At 42.6% G+C, this 21,941-nt stretch overlaps 1 protein-coding gene across 1 annotated transcript in view; it reads right to left on the minus strand.

Annotated features, from left to right (window-relative positions):
• The window catches only part of MDN1 (midasin AAA ATPase 1), a 281,392-nt gene that overhangs the window by 49,818 nt on the left and 209,633 nt on the right, over positions 1–21,941 (minus strand). The window contains exons 63-70 of the mRNA XM_044289668.1: positions 19,425–20,133; positions 19,172–19,333; positions 16,715–16,985; positions 13,228–13,463; positions 6,989–7,084; positions 3,283–3,377; positions 2,829–2,944; positions 2,338–2,487 (exon numbers count right to left, since the gene is read on the minus strand). Coding sequence (XP_044145603.1) covers positions 2,338–2,487; positions 2,829–2,944; positions 3,283–3,377; positions 6,989–7,084; positions 13,228–13,463; positions 16,715–16,985; positions 19,172–19,333; positions 19,425–20,133 — 1,835 coding nt within the window. The remainder of the gene's footprint in view (positions 1–2,337; positions 2,488–2,828; positions 2,945–3,282; positions 3,378–6,988; positions 7,085–13,227; positions 13,464–16,714; positions 16,986–19,171; positions 19,334–19,424; positions 20,134–21,941) is intronic.

A 21,941-nucleotide genomic window follows, 5' to 3' on the forward strand; every position in this document is an offset into this window, starting at 1 on the left:
AGGCTAATTCGAGCATAGCCTTAAAACCAACATGCTGTACTAATTAAACCAATTTTACAGACAGTAATGTTAAAACGGACAGAAACGCAAAGTGAACCTGTCACCTCTACTATGCTACCCTCACAGAGCGTTTCTAAATGTTCATTGTGTTACCCTAAACATAGAAATTACACTTTTAAAGGGAACCTGTCACCAGTTTTATGGTGTCCTAACTGAGGGCAACATATATAAGTGACTGATTCTCTTAGCAAAATGCTGGGTCACTTTCTTTAATTGACCCAGTCAATCTGCCAACATCTTGTATTGAAAAGTTCCAGCTGATAATGATGAGTCGTGAATATTTATGAGCTCCTGACTCTCACTGCCTACCTGCTGTTGATTGACAGTTTTTTCCATATGAATCAGCAGCAGGTGGGCAGGGGAGTGGCTATATCTCTAAATTAAATAAACGCTGGACTCACTGACATCACGCTGGACTCAAATCAGCTCATTAGCATGCAGCATGTGGCATCTTTGTGTGTATATTATGAGGTAACCATCTGTCACACCAGTAAGTGAATACATCTAAGGTACTTTTTAGTAGTTAATGATTGTATATAATTAGTTAGATTATAATCAAATATCCACATGACAGGTTCCCTTTAATTTCATTTGCAGACGAATTCAATAAGTATTATGCATTTTTGTACTTCCCGCCTTTTATGCAAATTAACATAAGAGTCATATCTTACTTGTGTGACCAGAGAAGAGTCATATTTTTAAGCTCCGACTCATGCCAGGTTAATTAGCATATGTATCAAATCTTTTTCTTTTTACACAATAAAAGCACACAGAGCTATGGGGACTGGGTATTGCGGATGTGCTAGCAGCCATCTAGCAACCCATGTCCTCTGCTGTATACTCAAAATCCAGGTGACAGGTTCCCTTAAAGGAAATTCAATTACATAATTTTCTTCAGCCGCTTATTAGATTATTCAGTTAACTTGAACTCTTCTTAAAGGGAACCTGTCAAAATGCTGGGTCACTTTCTTTAATTGACCAAGCTGTCTTGTCAAATTCTTTGATTGATGGTTCCAGTGCATACTGATGATCCCTGAATATTCCTGAGCTCCTGGGCTCTCTCTGCCCACCTGGTGACTCATTGGCATGCACTGGAGCTGTTAGGATTTAATAGTGAGGGCAGCAGAAAACTGGTAACAGATTCCCTTTAAAATTAACTTCCTAATGCATATAGATTTACAATCAAAGAGCAATCCATTTGTATATTAAAAGTAACTATATTGGACCAATTAAATGAAATGTTGTTTACACTTCATGTGTTAGGGACCTTACACACAAATTTGGATCTAGCTGTTTTTTTTTTTTTTGGCTCATTGTTTTTTTGTTTTTTTTTTGATGCAGTTTTTGCAGCTTTTTTGTATTTTTTTTTTTTAAATGTCTGTGTGAACTGAGACTTTTTTGCAGCTTTTTTTCCCTATAGTGGAGGAAGCAAAAAAAAACAAAACAAAACACCTGAAAAATGCCATGCTGCGTTTTTGAAAAGGAGGCAGAAAGACAACACGACCTACTAAGCAAAAACATTTGTCCTGCATTGCATGCCCCCCATAGACCTTCAGCTAACATCTCGAGCTTGTGCTTTTACTGAAAAAAAATGCAGGTACAAAATGCCAATCAAAACCTCTACATGAAATCACTCTTGAAGGCGTTGTCTGGTTTCAGGAGGGAACCCCCAGGATCCGCCTGACAAAGAACAAATATGTTTTTACCTGGCAGACTTTGCTCTGCCTGTACTCTATTTACCCAGCTGCAGCAGTGATGTCACAACAAGTGATCACTGCAGCCAAAACCAAAAATAGGGTCAGAAGGAGTTTGAAAATAAAATAAAAAATTACACACTTCAGATTCCAGCTCCTCTCCACTTCCTGGTCTGGGGTTGGACACCAATCTATGACGGAGGTTTCTGGTCTGTCAAACCCAACACCAGGAAGCAGTGAAGCACAAACCAAAGCAGCAGAGCCGAGGGGGGGATTAGTGAGGTATTGATTGTCATTTTAACCTTTCAACCCAGTTTAAAAAAATATATATTCTTCATTAAGTTTATATGACTACAAGAGTTGGGTCTCGGTTTTCTAATTCAGAAGCTCCAAATCTCCCTTATAGCTGTAATTTGTCAACACCCTACTATGGAACGTATACTGCATACTGATTTATACAGTTTACTCTGAAGTCAAAGTAAGTCTGCCTTCAGTAGGCTCCTAAGCTTCTCTCAGGGGTGACTTGAGAAAAAAATAAAAAGATCAGATGTAACCTCTTTTCATAATTAAAACAATGGCCTACCTTTCCTGGATGCTTGTGGCACAAGCAGGACATGACAGTGAAAAACCAGCATCATGTGGAGACGAGAGGGGAATTCACCCAAAGTGGATCCTTCAATAAATGCTTGTAGTGTCTTTGTAACAGACTGCAATGACTGCTCTTGTCCATTCTCTGCAAATATAAACCAGCACACAAGCTAATGTCAAAGAAATCATTTTTGTACCCTGCAATGACAAACATTTTTTACTGGCATAATGATCGTGAGGGGGCTCGTCAATTATGCCATTTTCAAATAAATCTGAATCCTAAGGAAACAGATCACCCCCATTCACTCTCAGGCCTGTGACCTAATGAAGGCCACGGTAACTCACTGGTGCAGGACACTATTAATATGTGGGCAGTTAGGGCGCTGTTACTTTGTGGAGTACAAAAGGGTAGTATATTTAACTCTCTAGAGCACCAAGGGATAATTATTACGGCCTGGGGCACTATGCGTGTGCATTATACATCACCTTGCTCCTGTTCCACTTGCAGGTAATCTTCAATCAACTGATAAATGGAAAACCAGTGTCTATGGGATTTTTCAGCATGTCTCTTCATAGCGTTGTCAAGACTCAAAGACCAGCAGCTGCGAGCCAAGAAAGAAATTCACTCATTTAGTTTATGATAGAGCAGCATTGTCAAGAAATCAACTGAGATCACAGTACAGTATGTTATAAACTTACTATTCTTAATTTCTGTCAGCTTTGTTAAAAGTAAACTTACAATTGATAAGATTTCTGTAAGCCACATAATTCTTGGCTCTGATTTAAGTCCCATCCTGACTGATATTTTCTCATTTGTCCCTTGACATTTCAGTAAAGGCAGAGTTTGCCAAGGGTTTTTGGTAACAACCAGTATAAATCTTAATGCAGCAGGGTCATAATAATGGATGTAACTAGCGAAATAATAACAAAAAAACCTTACCCAAGTTCAAGTTTACGCCACTGGATAATAAGCTGTGTAATTTCATCTAGGTTCTTTCTCAGAGACACACTCCGGCTGGCGCTTTCTTCCCAGTCCTATAGAAAAAGGAAAAAAACATTATGTGTTATAAATTCTACTAAAGGAAATAAAATAAAATCCACGGTAAACAACCCACTACAAAATTGACCTTCTGACACCGTTTTAGACTTCAGAGAACAAAGGTCTTTATTAAGAGGCTGACTGGCTATTCAGAAACCTCCACATGCTATAAAATAAGTTATACTCACCTTAAAGGTCATCACACCAGTCTCTACTTCCTGGTCCTTCTCGACACACAGAAAATAAGCGTTCAGCCAATTACTAGCCACAGCAACGACTCACCTCAGCCAGTGATTGGCTGAGTAAAAGTTTCCTGTATGTTGAGAGGGACTAGGAAGTACATAAAGTACCACATAATATATTAATATTCCCAAATTCTAAAAATATTTGCTTAGAAAGAAACTAATGTCTTGTCAATCAGTTAGAACTTTGATATTAGCAATGGGAATTGTATACCTTTGAAGAGGTCAATAAATCTGCAAGTTAAATCATCATTTTAACATCTTTTTTTCCAAAAATTTAAAGTATAATTGGTGGAAAAAACAAAAACAAAAAAATAAAAAATCTCACCGAAACCCCACCACTGCCACTCCGCCAGTATCTACTTCCTGGCTCTTCGCAACACATTGGAAATGACTGCTCAGCCATTGAATGGCTTAGCATTTATTTCCTGTGTCTCAAGAGAAAAACTAGTAAGTAAAAAATGGAGGGGACTGGGACACAATGGAACGGAGCTGTGGTGGATCGGTAGCAAAGTTATATTTTATGTGTAGCCTTAGTTTTTTTTCACAGGATAGGCCATCCTAGGACATCACTGCTGATCAGCAGTTCTACAGTCGTGGCCAAAAGTTTTGAGAATGACACAAATATTCGTTTTCACAAAGTTTGCTGCTAAACTGCTTTTAGATCTTTGTTTCAGTTGTTTCTGTGATGTAGTGAAATATAATTACACGCACTTCATACGTTTCAAAGGCTTTTATCGACAATTACATGACATTTATGCAAATAGTCAGTATTTGCAGTGTTGGCCCTTCTTTTTCAGGACCTCTGCCATTCAACTGGGCATGCTCTCAATCAACTTCTGGGCCAATTCCTGACTGATGATAACCCATTGTTTCATAATCACTTCTTGGAGTTTGTCAGAATTAGTGGGTTTTTGTTTGTCCTCCCGCCTCTTGAGGATTGACCACGAGTTCTCAATGGGATTAAGATCTGGGGAGTTTCCAGGCCATGGACCCAAAATGTCAACGTTTTGGTCCCCGAGCCACTTCGTTATCACTTTTGCCTTATGGCACGGTGCTCCATCGTGCTGGAAAATGCATTGTTCTCCAGCAAACTGTTGTTGGATGAAGTTGCTGTTGGAGGGTGTTTTGGTACCATTCTTTATTCATGGCTGTGTTTTTGGGCAAAATTGTGAGTGAGCCCACTCCCTTGGATGAGAAGCAACCCCCACACATCAGAATGGTCTCAGGATGCTTTATTGTTGGCATGACACAGGACTGATGGTAGCACTCATCTTTTCTTCTCCGGGCAAGCCTTTTTCCTGATGCCCCAAACAATCGGAAAGAGGCTTCATCGGAGAATATGACTTTGCCCCAGTCCTCAGCAGTCCATTCACAATTTTTTCTGCAGAAGATCAATCTGTCCCTGATGGGTTTTTTTTATGGAGAGAAGTGGTTTTTTTGCTGCCCTTCTTGACACCAGGTCATCTTTCAAAAGTCTTCGCCTCACTGTGCGTGCAGATGCGCTCACACCTGCCTGCTGCCATTCCGGAGCAAGCTCTGCACTGGTGGCACTCCGATCCCGCAGCGGAATCCTCTTTAGGAGACGATCCTGGGGCTTGCTGGACTTTCTTGGACGCCCTGAAGCCTTCTTAACAAGAACTGAACCTTTCCTTGAAGTTCTTGATGATCACATAAATTGTTGATTGAGGTGCAATTTTAGTAGCCACAATATCCTTGCCTGTGAAGCCTTTTTTATGCAACACAATGATGGCTGCACGCGTTTCTTTGCAGGTCACCATGGTTAACAATGGAAGAACAATGATTTCAAGCATCACCCTCCTTTTAACAGGTCAAGTCTGCCATTTTAACCCAATCAGCCTGACATAATGATCTCCAGCCTTGTGATCGTCAACATTCTCACCTGAGTTAACAAGACGATTACTGAAATGATCTCAGCAGGTCCTTTAATGACAGCAATGAAATGCAGTGGAAAAGGTTTTTTGGGGATTAAGTTAATTTTCCTGGCAAAGGAGGACTATGCAATTCATCTGATCACTCTTAATAACATTCTGGAGTATATGCAAATTGCCATTATAAAAACTTAAGCAGCAACTTTTTCCAATATTTATGTAATTCTCAAAACTTTTGGCCACAACTGTACATAGTAACATCGTTTAATACTGAAAAAAGACATCTGTCCATCCAGTTCAGCCTGTTATCCTGCAAGTTGATCCAGAGGAAGGCAAAAAACCCTCATGAAGTCAAAGCCAATTGTCCTCATTTTAGGGGGAAAATTCCCTCCTGACTCCAATCATTCAACCAGAATAACTCCCTGGATCAAGGACCCTTCTCCAAAATTCTAGTAACTAAAGCCTGTAATATTACTACATTCCAGAAATACATTGAGGCCCCTTGAACTCTTTTAGTGAACTCCCCATCACCACCTCCTCAGGCAGAGAGTTCCATAGTCTCACTGCTCTTACCGTAAATAATCCTTCACTATGTGTACAAACCTTCTTTCCTCTAGAAGTAGAGGATGTCCCCTCGTCACAGTCCTGAGTATAAATATATCATTGGAGAAATATCTGTAAAGACCCCTGATATATTTATACATAGTTATTATTAATTATTAGATCTCCCCTCAGTCTTTTTTTCTACACTAAACCCTAATTTTCTGGGAAATAATCTTTCTGGGTACTGTAGTCCACCCATTCCAGTTATTACTTTAGTTGCCCACCTCTGAATCATCTTTAGCTCTGCGTGTGTTTCTTGTGCAAAGGAGACCAGAATTGTACACAATAGTCCATATTTTAGCCTCTGCACGGTATCGGGCTGCCTTGTGTCGCATCGGGTCCCCGCCACAGAAGCGCGGGGACCCGATGCAATCATTCACCTGACACAAACCTCTTCTATGTCGCAGTCAGGGCGGACTTCGGCAAAGAAGGGGTTAATCCGCCGGCATCGGCTTTTACAGCGATGCCGGTGGATACAGCAGGGGCACGGCTACCACAGACTGCCGGGCCCCTGCAGTGATATTGCGGTGCCCGCGCGATCACTATGACGTACTATTAAGTCAAATTGCGGGAACTCAGTGGTTCTCATGATGTAACATTACGTCAAAGGTCGTGAAGGGGTTAAGGAAGCAGTTAGCGAGGTCTGGCACTGCTGGAACACAATGACTGCTGTCTATAAAATGCAAGAACTTTTTAGCAAGGTTTTTTCTCACTTAAAAAGTCTTTTAGTCCACAAAATATAAGAAATAACCCCACAACTCACTCTGCCATAATTTCCTTGCAGATCAATTTTCATTTGAAGAAAATTTGAAAGCTAGGAGAAAGCAAACATGTTTGTGTGTAATAAAATATATTTGCACATGTACTTACTTGAGATTTCGCTAAAAGAATTTCCAGCCCGTTTAGAAATTTGGAAAGAGGGCTGGAGAGTGGAAATCCTTGAATTCTATCAATTATAACGACAAGCTGTAAATAAAAAGATAAATAGGTAAAGTACAAATCAAAACAGACTGCACAGCAGCAGGGTGAGTTGATCACACTACATTACAATAATCTTCACAGTTTGACTAATTAATGGCAATATGCTAGATAATCCAATGCTGGAGTTGAATTTTAAAAAGTATTGAAAATGTTGTGCCAAGGAGGAAGGATATTTTTCTCAGTCAAAACTAACTGTACATATAATGGGTGAGATTTATCAAGACTGGTGCTCCCATATGCAAGTCTTAATCTCCCTGCACTGCAGTGACATGCGCCTAACTTATTAAGAGGCTCATCTCTTAACAAGTCAGGCGCATCTCTGGCACTCTGTGCACCAGAAGTTCAGGTCTACACCAGATAGGAGCTAACACAGACTTGATCTATAACTGAACTACAACCCATTTCCTGGGGTAATTTATAGTAATTCCGACCACTTTTGAGAAGCGTTGAGACCTTTTTCAAGTCCCATAGACTGCGACTTTTGTACGCCACTAGTGTGCCGTAAAGACAACGATAGATATCCCCCAATGTTTAAGTGAATCTCCATGTTTTATCACCATTAATATAATCTTTATGCCTCAGTGATTGTGAGCCAAAACTAGGACTGGACAGACATAAGGTATAAGGGAAAGATCTGCACCTGTTCTGCATTTAGAGCCGCAACTGGTTTTGGCTCATAATCACTGATGGAAATCACATGACCGAACACGGATGAGTAAAGGAGTCTTTATGGTGGGCTGTTCATTCGCAATTTCTGATATAAAGCACTTTAAATCTGTTCAGTCAGAAGCTTTGAAGAGCATCTGTCACCACATAACTTCATATCAATCTAACTGTTACATGTGTGCTGGTCTCCCGAGTTAAACGCTCTTGATCACACCATGATTGTTGCCAACATGTTGGAGAAATTCTCTCATATGCAAATTAAGTGGTCGGTGTAATGAGGGCATTATCTTTGCACCTCACACAGTACAGCTCTGTTGCTTGCCAGGGCTGAAGTAATCTGTAACAGTGCATGCGTGTGCAGTCTCTTTGGGAATCCGTATAGAATACTTCAGTCCTAGCAAGTAACAGGGCTGTCCTGTGAATGTGCCAATTCCAAAAACGACTGCACATGCACAGTAGTGCATTCTTTTTCAAAATTTCCCTGCTGAGAAAGTCTGCCACTATATTTTCCTTGCCTTTTAGATGGACGGCAGTCAAAGAATTCAAGATCCTTTCTGCCCAACAAAAAAAAAAAGTAATTCCTGACAGATCTCGCAGAGCTTTGCTTTTTGTCCCTCATTGCCGATTTAGTTTAGGTTGGCCACAGTGGTGGAGTTGTCGGACAGAATCTTTACGTGTTGGGATCTTATGGTCGACTGTAGAGAGAGAAGTATTTTGGAGACTGCCATCAGTTCCTTTAAATTGGAGGACGCTACTGCCATCTTTTGACCCCAAATACCTTGTACTAAATCTTTTTTGGTATGGCCCCCCATCCTCGACTGCTGGCGTTGGTTGTAATAACGACTTTATTTGTATGTCGCCAGAACACTCCTCTTCGAATATTTTTTTTATTTTCCACCAAAGGAGAGACTGTTTTACTTTTAGAGGAACCTTTATTCTTTTGTCTAGAGTGTTTAGATTTTTATCCCAGGTTTTTAGGAGAAACGTCTGTAGTGTTCATCTGACTGCTGGAATTGAGGAAGTTAAATAGTCTAACAGGGTCATGAAAAGACATAAGATTGTGGGAGTCTAACATAACACCCAAACATTTTTTTTCCCAGCTGGGAACTAGTCCTGATTTTTGTTTATCAACCAGCCCAATTCCAACAACTTCGTTTGTACAATTTGTAAAATAAAACTGGACATCTTGTAGGGACTGATTAATATTCCTTGAAGATGTAGAAAACTCGTCACTTCGGCCATAATTTTCTGGGGGCTGAGGACAACCCGAAGGGTAGGGCCTGGAATTGGAAGCAAAGTTTTTGCCCCCTCAGAAATATCGCAATCCTGAGAAATTTCTGATAGTCCCTGTGTGTGGGGACATGGTAGTATGCATCGAAGAGATCCAGGGTTACTATGTAGCAATCATGAGTCCAAAAGATTTACCGTCGACTTGATTGTCTCCATCTTGAATCTTTTGTAGGATATGTTTTTGTTTAACCTCTTCAGATATATTATTAATCTGAAAGACTTGTTCGGTTTTTGGATTAAAAAGATGGGTGAATAAAACCCTGTTCCCTCCTGATCCTTTGGAACCGGGATTATAACTCGCTTTTGCAGAAGAGACAGCATCTCTGATTCTAGAGCTCCCTGTTTTTCTATTGGAAGTAAAGGCCTGTTGTAAGTGTAGAAATCAAGAGGAGGGGCAATGAATTCCAGTTTGTAACCTTTGCTTTTGGTACTTATTATCCAAGGAGATGTTGAAATATTTCCCCAGGCCAAGGAAACCATTTTTAGTCTGCCTCCTACCTGAAATTTGGCGTCATTGTGAGGATTTTGCAGCAGTTTCTGGAGTGAACAGAAAATCTCTCCCCTTTCCTCTAGGGTTGCCATTTCCCCGAGCCCTCTTTTCTCCTTTGGTCCGATCTGGTTCTTTTCTGATTTCGAAAGGACAGTCTCTATTGGTAAAACAGAGTCTGAAGGAAAGCTTTTTTCTCGTCTGATGCCTAGTCCAGAATATCATTTAAAACTGAACCGAACAACTTCTCCCCCTCACACGGTATGTAGCATAGTCAAATTTTTGAGCTGGCATCTCCAGACCAAGACCTGAGCCATATTGTTCTACGTGTGGCATTTATGAGAGCTGAGGATCTAGCAGAGAGTTTTACTAGATCTGCAGAGGCATTAGACAAAAAATTTGAGGCCTGCTTCAGAATAGGGATGGAGGCTAGGATTTCCTCTCTGGGGGTACCTGCTGCCAAGTGTTCCTCCAATTGAGTTAACCAGATAGATAATGATCTGGAAGTACAGGTAGCCACTATACTGGGTCTTAGCATAGCCGTGTTTGTCTCCCATTGCTGTTTGAGAAGACCTTCAAATTTTTTGGCCATCGGGTCTTTTAAGAGAACCATGTCTTCAAAGGGCAGAGAAGTCTTTTTTGATATGCGGGCAACTGGGGCATCAATTTGGGGAGTTTTATCCCACAAAGTTGAATCTGATTCTGCAAAGGGATATTTCCTCTTAAAAGGCATTTGGAATTGTATTCCGCTTTTCAGGATTTTTCCATTCCTTAGCGATTAGCATTTTTATGTTATTATGGACGGGAAAAACTCTTTTCTTTTCTCCCAATCCCTGAAACATTTGATCTTGAATCTTTTTCGTCCTTAATCTTCATAGTGGCTCTTATGTTCTTTAATAATTTTTTCGTATCCTCAGGGATTCAGAAAGGTTTCCCTGAACAGTCTTCAGAATTTCCATCTGAAAATATTTCACCATCATCAGAGTCTGGTTCACCTTGAAAACTCAACATCTGTTATTTTTGTGAGGTTGATGGTTGGGGGGGGGGGGGGAAGAGAACACGGCGGTAATTTTGAGTCTATTACCGCTTTTACTTCTTCCTTAATTAGATTTTTTTTATGGATTCTAGGAAGGAAGGGGATTCTTCAGTCATTACTTTATGCGTGCAGCTGGGACAAAGGGCCTTTTCAGTGTTAGACGGCAGAGTTTTCTTACAAACTGCACATTTTTTCCGCCAGATGACTTTATGGTGCTGGCCTCTCTACCCTATAAGGTAATATAAATCAGGGCTAATATAGCAAAAGGCTAAAAATAGGGTCCAGCACAAACACCATACATAAAAATAGTGCCCCCCAATCCCTCTTAACTAGAAGAGGTAAGGGCATCAGGCACAAGATTGGAAGGAGGCTTACCGGGCTCTGGGCGGCAGAAGGATCTACAGGCTTGCGGGGCATGTAAGGGGATTCTAAAAGAGCTGACATACTGCACGTCAGGAGACGCTGACTTGCTGCGTTCCTTGCATCCAGACACTCCCCCCTTGATATCCACCAGGCCTCTGACATGTGCTGGCGGAAGTGACAAGCAGAGGCATGGCAAACTGAATTCTCGACTCAGAGAATTCTGGCCTGTCTGCGCATGCGCGCGATCCTTTATTCCCCGCCGTATACTGTGACTATTGAACGGATGCCCGAGGCTGCCTTCCCCGATGGGCTTACGCTAAAGGAAATGGAACAGGCCCTCCCATATGGGACAACACCAACAGGGCCGTGCGCTTTAAAGCGAAACTCCTGACATTGCAGGAGCGGCTTCCATGAGATCCAGAGGACAGGAAACAACTGAATTACGTTGTTTACTGTCCTGGGGAGGCGGGGACACCTTCCTGAGAGTGTCATTGTGGAGGTGCCGGGGAAAAGCGTCATTTTGAGTCTAATAAGGTGCAACAGTGACCCCCTCTTTGTACTGAACAGTTAATTTGCATATAGAAAACAAAATTCTCCAAAATGCTGGCAACAATCAGGATGGGATCAAGAGCATTAGGGGCGACATATTCCCTTTAAAGGGGATTTCTGGAATTTTTATCAGTGGGAGTCCAACACCCAGGACACCCTCCTATCAGCTATTTGAGAATGCACAAGCACTTCTGTGAGCTCCCCGGTCTTCTCTGTGCTTACCAAGCACAGCTGCTGCATGTCACAGTGCTTGGTAAGCACGGAGAAGGCCGCAGCGCTTATAGGAGTGACAGTGCCTTCTCAAATAGTTGTTTGGAGGGGGTTCAGGGTGTCTGACCCCTACCGATCAGATACTGACGACCTATCCTAAAGGGTCATCAGTATCAAAATCCCAGAAAGCCCCTTTAACATACTGCCAACATGCAGTCTCCACTAGGGGGAGTATGGGAGTCTACACATTACTACTGAATGCAATGGATAACCGTATACAGAGTTACCTCTCAAGCTCTATACAGTGGCAGCTGCAGCCAGTCAGCAAGCTTTCTTTATATATATATATATATATATATATATATATATATATATATATATATATATAATTACAGACACTTTCCCAATTTTTCGGACTGACTGACCTTCATTTCTTAAAGTAATGATGGCCACTTGTTTTTCTTTACTTAGCTGCTTTTTTCTTGCCATAATACAAATTCTAACAGTCTATTCAGTAGGACTATCAGCTGTGTATCCACCTGACTTCTCCACAATGCAACTGATGGTCCCAACCCCATTTATAAGGCAAGAAATCCAATTTATTAAACCTGACAGGGCACACCTGTGAAGTGAAAACCATTTCAGGTGACCTCTTGAAGCTCATCAAGAGAATGCCAACAGTGTGCAAAGCAGTAATCAAAGCAAAAGGTGGCTACTTTGAAGAACCTAGAATATAACATTTTCAGTTGTTTCACACTTTTTTGTTATGTATATAATTCCACATGTTACTTCATAGTTTTGATGCCTTCAGTGTAAATCTATAAAGAAAACGCTTTGAATGAGAAGGTGTGTCCAAACTTTTTGTCTGTACTGTATATATATATATATATATATATATATATATATATATATATATATATATATATAGCATCACCCAGCGCGATCCATCCTATTAAACCAGGCATATTGCCTGCTGGGGCTAATCATGTCGAGTTAAAGGAATATTCTGATTGTTAAATGTCACCCCCTCTACAGGATAGGGGTTAACTATTAGATGGGTGTGGTTCGTACAACTGGGATCCTCACTAGTCTCAAGAAAAAAACCTTCGAATGGAGTGGCCCACTGCCACTCCATTCATCTCTATAGGAGTTCTGGAAATAGCTGTGTGCTGTACTTGGTATTCTTCAGAACTCCCATACAGATGAATAGAGCAGCAGTGCGCATGCACAACCTGACTGAGCAGTTCATTTCGGGGGCTTTGAGGAGTAAGGGGCACCTATTCTCATGATCAAGACCCCCACCGATCTAACAGGTATTCCATATCCTGAGGATAGGGGATAAATGTTAAACAACTGGAATAACATTTTAAGCAACCTCTGAGCAGTTGAAATCATTCATTGACGTTATAGAGAAATCGGCACTAATTAGGTGTCCGGAGCACCAAGAGGTAGGCCTAGCATCTCTGAGTACTGTTAAAACAGTTTTTCTCAAGGACCCATTGGAACTTGCCAATATGCTTTCCTCACCTGAACCAAAGCAGGGTGATCTGGCCAATCTCCCAGCAATTTGTTCACTTCTTCTCTGAAGCAACTCAGCACACACTGGCACTGTCTAACCTGCTGGATGTTAGGATGCTGATAAAAGTCATAAGGGCCTTCGTGCTGCACTACAAGGTCAGAGGTACTGTTTCCCAATATTGTGTTCTGCATGAGCGTGCTAGCCAGCAAATGGCTGCTGGAAAGATGATCATTTAAGTCAGCCCCTAGAAGTTAAATAAAAACATAAGACTTCAAACTAAAGAAAAAGATTAAATTCAGTTAAGTGGTAAATGCAGGCTATAATCTAGGAAGAATAGTTTCTTATACAACCCACTAAATTTGCCCAACATTAAAATTCACCAGAAATTTGTTTATTTCAAATCTGAGAGTGTCACTCACCAGAATTGCATTTCATCACACAAATAACATATATAATTTAACATTGTGTTCAGTTTACCTCCTAAAAACCAAAACGTGTGAAACTGTCACTATGCTATGCCTAGTGACTATACTTTGTCTACAGTTTACATCACAACAGACCTTTAATAAAAGGATGAGAAATGTATAACTGCTTTCCACCAGAAACCATGCAACACTTATCTATAGGTGGTCTGGTATTACAGCTCAGCTCTTTGAAGTGAACAGGGCGAAGTGGTTTTACCAAACTCAACTGGACAAGTATGACATGACGACTGTTCAGCACAAAATAGTTAGCATATTTTCACACTAAAAGGGGGTTAATAATTTTAGTCAGCTCCTGTTAAGCTTAGTCTGTCATCTGCTTACCATTTTAACAAAACTGTAATGGTGCATTTGGTCAACTCATTGGGCCAGATTTATCATTACTCGGACAGCTCACTCCACTTTCACATATGGCTAAAGTCAGTTTTAGCCAAGTCAGATTTATGATCATCCCTTTAAGACTAATAAATGTGGCTTGACGGTAGCAGTTTATCCGTCAGTAAGCAGCTTTACAAAAGTCGCACGTCCTTACGAAAAAAGTTGCATGCTCTATTAAAAAGTCACAAATTTGTTTGCAGTTTTAGCGTTTGCGCATTTTTGTAGTGTCCTGCCAATACGTATTCTGCTAGATTACTTATTTCCCACTCTCCATGACATTAGACACACACACAAGCATACACAGCCACACACATACCTCTGCTACATACACACCTACACAACTCTACTGCATACACACAGCCCTGCAGTATGTATATTACATACACACACAACTTTAATAAAAAGGTAGGCTCCCTTCTAATCTCAACCTTAATACAAACTAACAATCCTCTTCTTGGTTTGGGTCCTCCCATTGGTGAAATCATAAAGGTCTTTTACTTAGAGTTTTCATCTCCTTTTATGGGGGCGCCTGTGGACGGGGGCACTGTTATGGGGGCGCCTGTGGACGGGGGCACTGTTATGGGGGCGCATGTGGACGGGGGCCCTGTTATGGGGGCGCCTGTGGACGGGGGCACTGTTATGGGGGCGCCTGTGGACGGGGGCACTGTTATGGGGGCGCCTGTGGACGGGGGCACTGTTATGGGGGCGCCTGTGGACGGGGGCACTGTTATGGGGGCGCCTGTGGACGCCGGGGGGCACTGTTATGGGGGCGCCTGTGGACGGGGGCACTGTTATGGGGGCGCCTGTGGACGGGGGCACTGTTATGGGGGCGCCTGTGGACGGGGGCACTGTTATGGGGGCGCCTGTGGACGGGGGCACTGTTATGGGGGCGCCTGTGGACGGGGGCACTGTTATGGGGGCGCCTGTGGACGGGGGCACTGTTATGGGGGCGCCTGTGGACGGGGGCACTGTTATGGGGGCGCCTGTGGACGGGGGCACTGTTATGGGGGCGCCTGTGGACGGGGGCACTGTTATGGGGGCGCCTGTGGACGGGGGCACTGTTATGGGGGCGCCTGTGGACGGGGGCACTGTTATGGGGGCGCCTGTGGACGGGGGCACTGTTATGGGGGCGCCTGTGGACGGGGGCACTGTTATGGGGGCGCCTGTGGACGGGGGCACTGTTATGGGGGCGCCTGTGGACGGGGGCACTGTTATGGGGGCGCCTGTGGACGGGGGCACTGTTATGGGGGGCGCCTGTGGACGGGGGCACTGTTATGGGGGCGCCTGTGGACGGGGGCACTGTTATGGGGGCGCCTGTGGACGGGGGCACTGTTATGGGGGCGCCTGTGGACGGGGGCACTGTTATGGGGGCGGAGGGGCACTGTTATGGGGGCGCCCGTGGACGGGGGGCACTGTTTATGGGGCGCCCAGTGGACGGGGGCACTTGTTATGGGGGCGCCCGTGGACGGGGGCACTGTTATGGGGGCGCCCGTGGACGGGGGCACTGTTATGGGGGCGCCCGTGGACGGGGCCATCTGTTATGGGGCGCCCGTGGAAGGGGGCGGCCCGTGGACGGGGGCACTGTTATGGGGGCGCCCGTGGACGGGGGCACTGTGCAGCAATGGCCAATCGCAGCACACAGTTCACAGTCTGGGAGGTTTTTACAGGTGAAAGGTCCTCTTTAGTCTTGAGAAGAGACGTCTAAGGGGGGACATGATTAACCTATACCAGTATATAAATGGGCCATACAAAAAATATGGTGAAAAACTGTTGCATGTAAAATGCGCTCAAAAGACAAGGGGGCACTGCCTCTGATTGGAGAGGAAAAAGTTCAGTATCCGAAAGCGTCAACGCTTCTTTACTGTAAGACCTGTGAATCTGTACAATCTGAACAGTTTTAGATGAATTCTTAAAAGAAAACAACATTAATGCTTATGAAAACATGTAGAAATCTAAGTTTCAACTCCTTCTGCGATTCGTGTACCCCACCAATCCCTTGCTTGAACTTGATGGACTTATGTCTTTCTTCAACCGTATTAACTATGTAATTTGTACTAATCCACCAAGATTAAATCCAAGTTAAAGTGCAAAAAATATATTCCAAGTATATAAAGAACAGAATCAATTACCCATAGTGTGCCTCCTCCGGGATGGCGCTAACCCCGACGGGCGTCTGGGTGCTGAAACTTGCACTTTAACTTGGATTTCATCTTGTTGGATTAGTATGAATTGTTACCATTGGTGCCCCCTTCCGGTTGATGCCACCATTTCCCTGCACTTGTTTTTAATATATGTATTTTTTCTTTATAAATTTTGCAAATAAAGTCTATTATTGCCTTCATGCGGTCTGGTAGTTTTTTTTTTTATAGGTACTTATATGGATCATTAAGGAAGCCGTGGGGGAGGTCTGGCACCTCTGGCCCACCCTGACTGCAGAGAATAAAAAGATTTTTTTTTCTTGATAAAAAGTATGTCTTACAATACAAAAAATATGTCGTCTATTTTCTGCCTATAGATGACATTACTCCTAACAGTTCTAAAATAAAGTTGCCTATATTAGCCTATTCACACATTTAATAAAGCCAGCCATTCCACCACTAAATGTTAGCAATATAATAAAAAACAGTTGTCATACCTATGAGAGGGTAAAGGGACTCTATGAGGGCAGCACTGGTCTGGTAACATGAGAGGAACACACTCAGGTAATGTTTGGTTAGATTTTGCGGTGGCTTCTGGTGATACCAAAGAGATCTGGCAACACCTAGACAGAGCTGCTGATGAATGAGCATCACAGTATGCATTGAACTCTGAGACACGAGCGTTGTCTGATCATCTGCTTTACTATCACCGCCTTCTGTCTTCATAGGTTCATCCAGACTGAGTTGTTCTGTTATGTCTGCAAAATCCTGTAAGTAATCAAATAAGCACGTCAAGAAACAATTTATGTTCATTTTAAAGATAACCACAAAACACTCCTGTGAGCACTGCGGCCTTATATGGGGTCACCCAAGCACAGTGCCGTACATTGTACAGCATCTTAAGGCTGACTAATGTGTCGTCACTGGCCTAGGGAAAGCCGAGAGAAGTCTGGAGTGGTGCTGCAAGCGGCGCTGCCTTCTCAAACAGCTGATTGGCAGGGGTCCTGGATGTCGGACCCTCACCAATAAGATACTGATAACCTATCCAGAAGATAGGTCATCAGTATTTAAGTCTCAGAAAACCCCTTTAAGTGCACTGAGGCTGTACCAAAGCCATTCTATGCACCCTTGCTTTTCAGTTTTCATCTGTAGATAACATGTCAGGGTCAATCAAGGAAGGAAGGAAGGAAGGATGGATGGAAGGGCTGGCAGAGGAAGCAGGCTGAGCAAAGGTGCAGAGAGAAGCTTGAGCCCCGCCTCAGAGCACTTAACCGCTCCCTTTCACATGGATTAGAGCTAGAAAGAACTTTCTCCCAAATAAAGAAACGGATCACTACGTGAAAGGTACAGGGTGGCCCACGAAAAGGTAGCCCGCCTCCAATATCTCCAAATCAAACTACCTCATCGTAAATCTGACTTAGGCTGCTTTCACACTAGCGTTCGCTGGTCCGCTCGTGAGCTCCGTTTGAAGGAGCTCACGAGCGGACCCGAACGCAGCCGTCCAGCCCTGATGCAGTCTGAATGGAGGCGGATCCGCTCAGACTGCATCAGTCTGGCGGCGTTCAGCCTCCGCTCCGCTCGCCTCCGCACGGACAGGCGGACAGCTGAACGCTGCTTGCAGCGTTCGGGTGTCCGCCTGGCCGTGCGGAGGCGTGCGGATCCGTCCAGACTTTCAATGTAAGTCAATGGGGACGGATCCGTTTGAAGATGCCACAATGTGGCTCAATCTTCAAGCGGATCCGTCCCCCATTGACTTTACATTGAAAGTCTGGACGGATCCGTACTAGGCTATTTTCACACTTAGCTGTTCTATGCTAAAAATAATGCAGACGGATCCGTTCTGAACGGAGCCTCCGTCTGCATTATTATGAGCGGATCCGTTCAGAACGGATCCGCCCGAACGCTAGTGTGAAAGTAGCCTTAGTTGTCCATAGCAACCAATCCAAGCTCAGCTTACATTTTTTCAGACCCCTGTAGGAACTGAAAGCTGAGGTCTGATTGGTTGTTAGGGGCAACTAATACTGATTTACTATTCAGTTAAAAAAAAAAAATTGGCCTATTGTATTAGAAAGAAGGTGTTCTCCCCGAAACAGCGATTCTGGAAGGCTATGTGCTAAGCAGATCGATTAAGGAAACGCAGGAGACCTTTGCCGACAAGTACCTAGGAACAAAACCACCAGCTAAATGTTGTATTCAGAGTCTGGTTCAGAAATGGCATCTTACTGCCTCTGTTGCAAACACGAAGAAACAAAGGTCTCCATCGATCAGGACAGTTGAAGTTATGCATGAAACTCAGCGGCGGATAGCAAGTAGCCCTCAAAAATCAACTCGAAGACTATCTCAGTAAGTTGGTGTATCACGAACAACATGTCAGCGAGTGCCGAAATCTCTGAACCTGAAACCGCACCGAATAACGTGTGCAGGAACTGAAAGTCTGACAAAGCCAAACACGTAAATTACTGGACTTGGTTGCTGACTGGAGGCGGGCTACTTTATCATGGGCCACCTCGTATTATTACACTCAGCTGAGCTAGCCCTACAAGACATTGTGCATGGCTTAACTGTGATTTTCCTGGTGTCAAAAGCTAAAATGAAACAACTTAAAGTTTTTGTTCTTGCTCGTGAAGTTAAAGTCGAAAACATTGAGAAGCCTAGATATAGTATATGGAGATGCTGAGTAAAAAGACCAACACATGCAGCACACTCAAATGATAATATTCCTGTATGGTCTGTCCATTCATCTCCTATATCTTTGGTTAAAAAAAAAAAAAAAAAAGGCAGCGGAAATTTTTCTTCATTTCTTCTAGCATATTTACCACTAAACAGCAATGTGTTAATACATTTCTAGAAACTTTCAATACAAAAACACTGTTTGACAATATATATTTGTCAACAAAGAATGTGTTATAATATAAGAATAGGATGTTTAATCATTCTACTAGCAAAGATCATACCTGATCATATACTGGAAACCGCATGCGGAACTCTCTCTCCTCTTCCTCCTCTTCTGTAACACCGGGGCCAAGACTCTTGCTCTTATACTTATAGAGGCTGCTTTCTTGCTTTTCCTGCTCTCTAGCACTCTGCTCTTGCTCATCCCACTCATTGATAATAACCTAAAACAAACATGCATTCTAAAAATCAGTCCATCAAGTCAACACACATTTCTTGGCTCTAAAATGCTAAACTAAGTGAGGAAACACTGACCTGACATATATGTCTGAAGAGCTCCAGGGACTTTTGATCCATTTCCCCCTTTGAAAGAATATGAGAGCGTATATAAAGTAACCCATTGACAAGCAGCTGCTCTTTAGTTAGACAACAACTTAAATCCTTTCCTTGTAATGATCGGTCTTTGCATGGATACTTTTGAGAAAGTTTTTTAAGGCTTTTGAGGATGTCAAGGGAACCAACTGAACACAAGCTGTCGGCATGTGAAAAGTACGTGGGAAACGCTTCAGACGTAGATGGAAAAGCGAGAAGGGAAGCTATCAGGTTGGTTATCTTGGGTGGGGAAATTAAAGCACTGTTCATTGTGACGTACAGCTCAGAGGCTATTACTCTCATTCCATGTTGCACTTGCAAAATGGCGGCTTGAAGAGGAGTTACTATGTCTGGATACAGGGAATACTCCTCTGAAAGACGCTTTCTAAACTGGTGTTGGGATCGCTGCCACGTGACCTCTTCAGACAGCAGATTGAGAATACTCTGCCTTGACTTGTTACCCTTCCCACTGAGGGCTTTTAAAAGTCGTGTAGAAAAATCCTGGATAGAAGACATCTTGCCAATGCTGTTGAGGTAGTTGTGAACATCCTGGTACAAGGTGTTGTAAGTGGGACTTGTGGGGCGGCAAGCCTGCTTTTTGGAAAGATTATATATGATTGCTTTCAGCCTCTGAATTCTGTGCAGCAAAGCCCTGTGGAGAGAGACAAGGTTCTTTAAAAGTAGCTGAAGAAGAGAAAAAAAAAAATCATACTAAAATTACCATAAACCTTCAAAGTTAAAGCAAATCATCTTGTTTTAACCTGTTCATGATTTTGGAATATAAGTCTATGCATATACAGTGGTATAAATCACTAACATCCTACGATCATGTACGTAAAACAGAGGTCATTAACGCATTGCAAACATAGCTTGAAATCTAGGCTTAGACAGATTATTGGTCATTCAGATGAATTGCTATCTGCACATGAGTTATAAAATCAGTCTGTGCTGCAACATTTTCTATATTTGTCCATTTTTCCCCACAGGTCCCATTTATTTCAATTAATGAGTCTGCCGGAAAAACAGGGTGCAGAAAGACCCAATCCGTGCACAGTTTGTTTTAAAACTTTTCTTCTATTACAGTCTAGAACACAGATGAGTTTCTCATTAGAGGTCTAAAAATGATCTAGTTTCTTCTGATCTAGGTTTTGGAGACCATGGAATCATTAGGATAGCAATCAACCTACACACCTAAGTACAGATTACCGGACCTGCTGACAAGATTCATCTCCATCATTAACGCGAGTGCTTTCAGGACACTCCACATGCCACAAGGTTTTTGTAATTACAGAATAGTCACAAGTAGGGCTGAAACGATTACTTGAATTAAACAATTAACTCGACACACAAAAATCCTCGAATCTATTCGTTTGTGCCATGTGACTACAGAGTGTGATTGAAGAGCTTGCTATTACTCACGCACTGTGGTCACCCGCCTGCTCGCACAACGCTGCTTTGGATCCTGACATACACACATAGTCAGTACATTTTAGTTCACTGGCGCTGCGGGTGGGAGAGTGGAGAGCCGAAGGCCCTGGGGTGGGAGAGTGGAGAGCCGAAGGCCCTGGGGTGGGAGAGTGGAGAGCCGAAGGCCCTGGGGTGGGAGAGTGGAGAGCCGAAGGCCCTGGGGTGGGAGAGTGGAGAGCCGAAGGCACTGAGGGGAGCTGATGCATTTGAGCTCATCACACGATTATTAAAAAATCTGTAGAATACTTAATTACTAAAATAATCATTCACTGCAGTCACAGGGACACAATGATAAGGGGCAAGAGGCTAACGCTACAGCCTGTGAAATTTAGATTATGATCCACTATGGGGACAAGTACCTACGTTAGTGAGGACAAACTCGGCAAAGCTCTGAACAATGAGTAGGTTCTATGTAAATGAATAATATGTTGGTGATATGGCATCATCTAATTTGCAGCTGTTGTAAGAAGCAATCACTAGTTCTTGACAACACAATACTGTATATGATCAAAATTGCACAATTTGGCCATTTTGTGCAGTACATGCTACAAACACTATGAAGGCTCATCTTAAGAGTTAGTAATTTAGAACATATAACTGTAAAAGATAAACTAGGACCAAACAGGCTTATCCTAAAACAAATTACATTTACACTGGCTGCATAAAAATCTGTTATAAAACCAACCAAACCATAACATGCAGTTACCTTAAAAGAAACGTTATCTGCCAGTTAAATGTAGCTAGCAACACATTTTTTCTAATTAGTTTTTATTTTCTGACTGCAGATTTATTCTATTTCATGAACATAATTATGGGGGCAGCCATCTTGCCTGAGTTGTTCTTTTCTAAATCTGTTTATTGTTTTCAAAGTAAGGTAGAATAAACGCCCTTTTTTTTTTTTTTTTTTTTATTTATGTAAGTTTTACACAATGATTTCATTTTTGAAACATTTTTTTTTTTTTTTATGGTATTCACCTGAGGGGTTAGGTCATG

The sequence above is a fragment of the Bufo gargarizans genome, chromosome 4 (assembly GCF_014858855.1).
Source record: "Bufo gargarizans isolate SCDJY-AF-19 chromosome 4, ASM1485885v1, whole genome shotgun sequence".
NCBI lineage: Eukaryota > Metazoa > Chordata > Amphibia > Anura > Bufonidae > Bufo > Bufo gargarizans.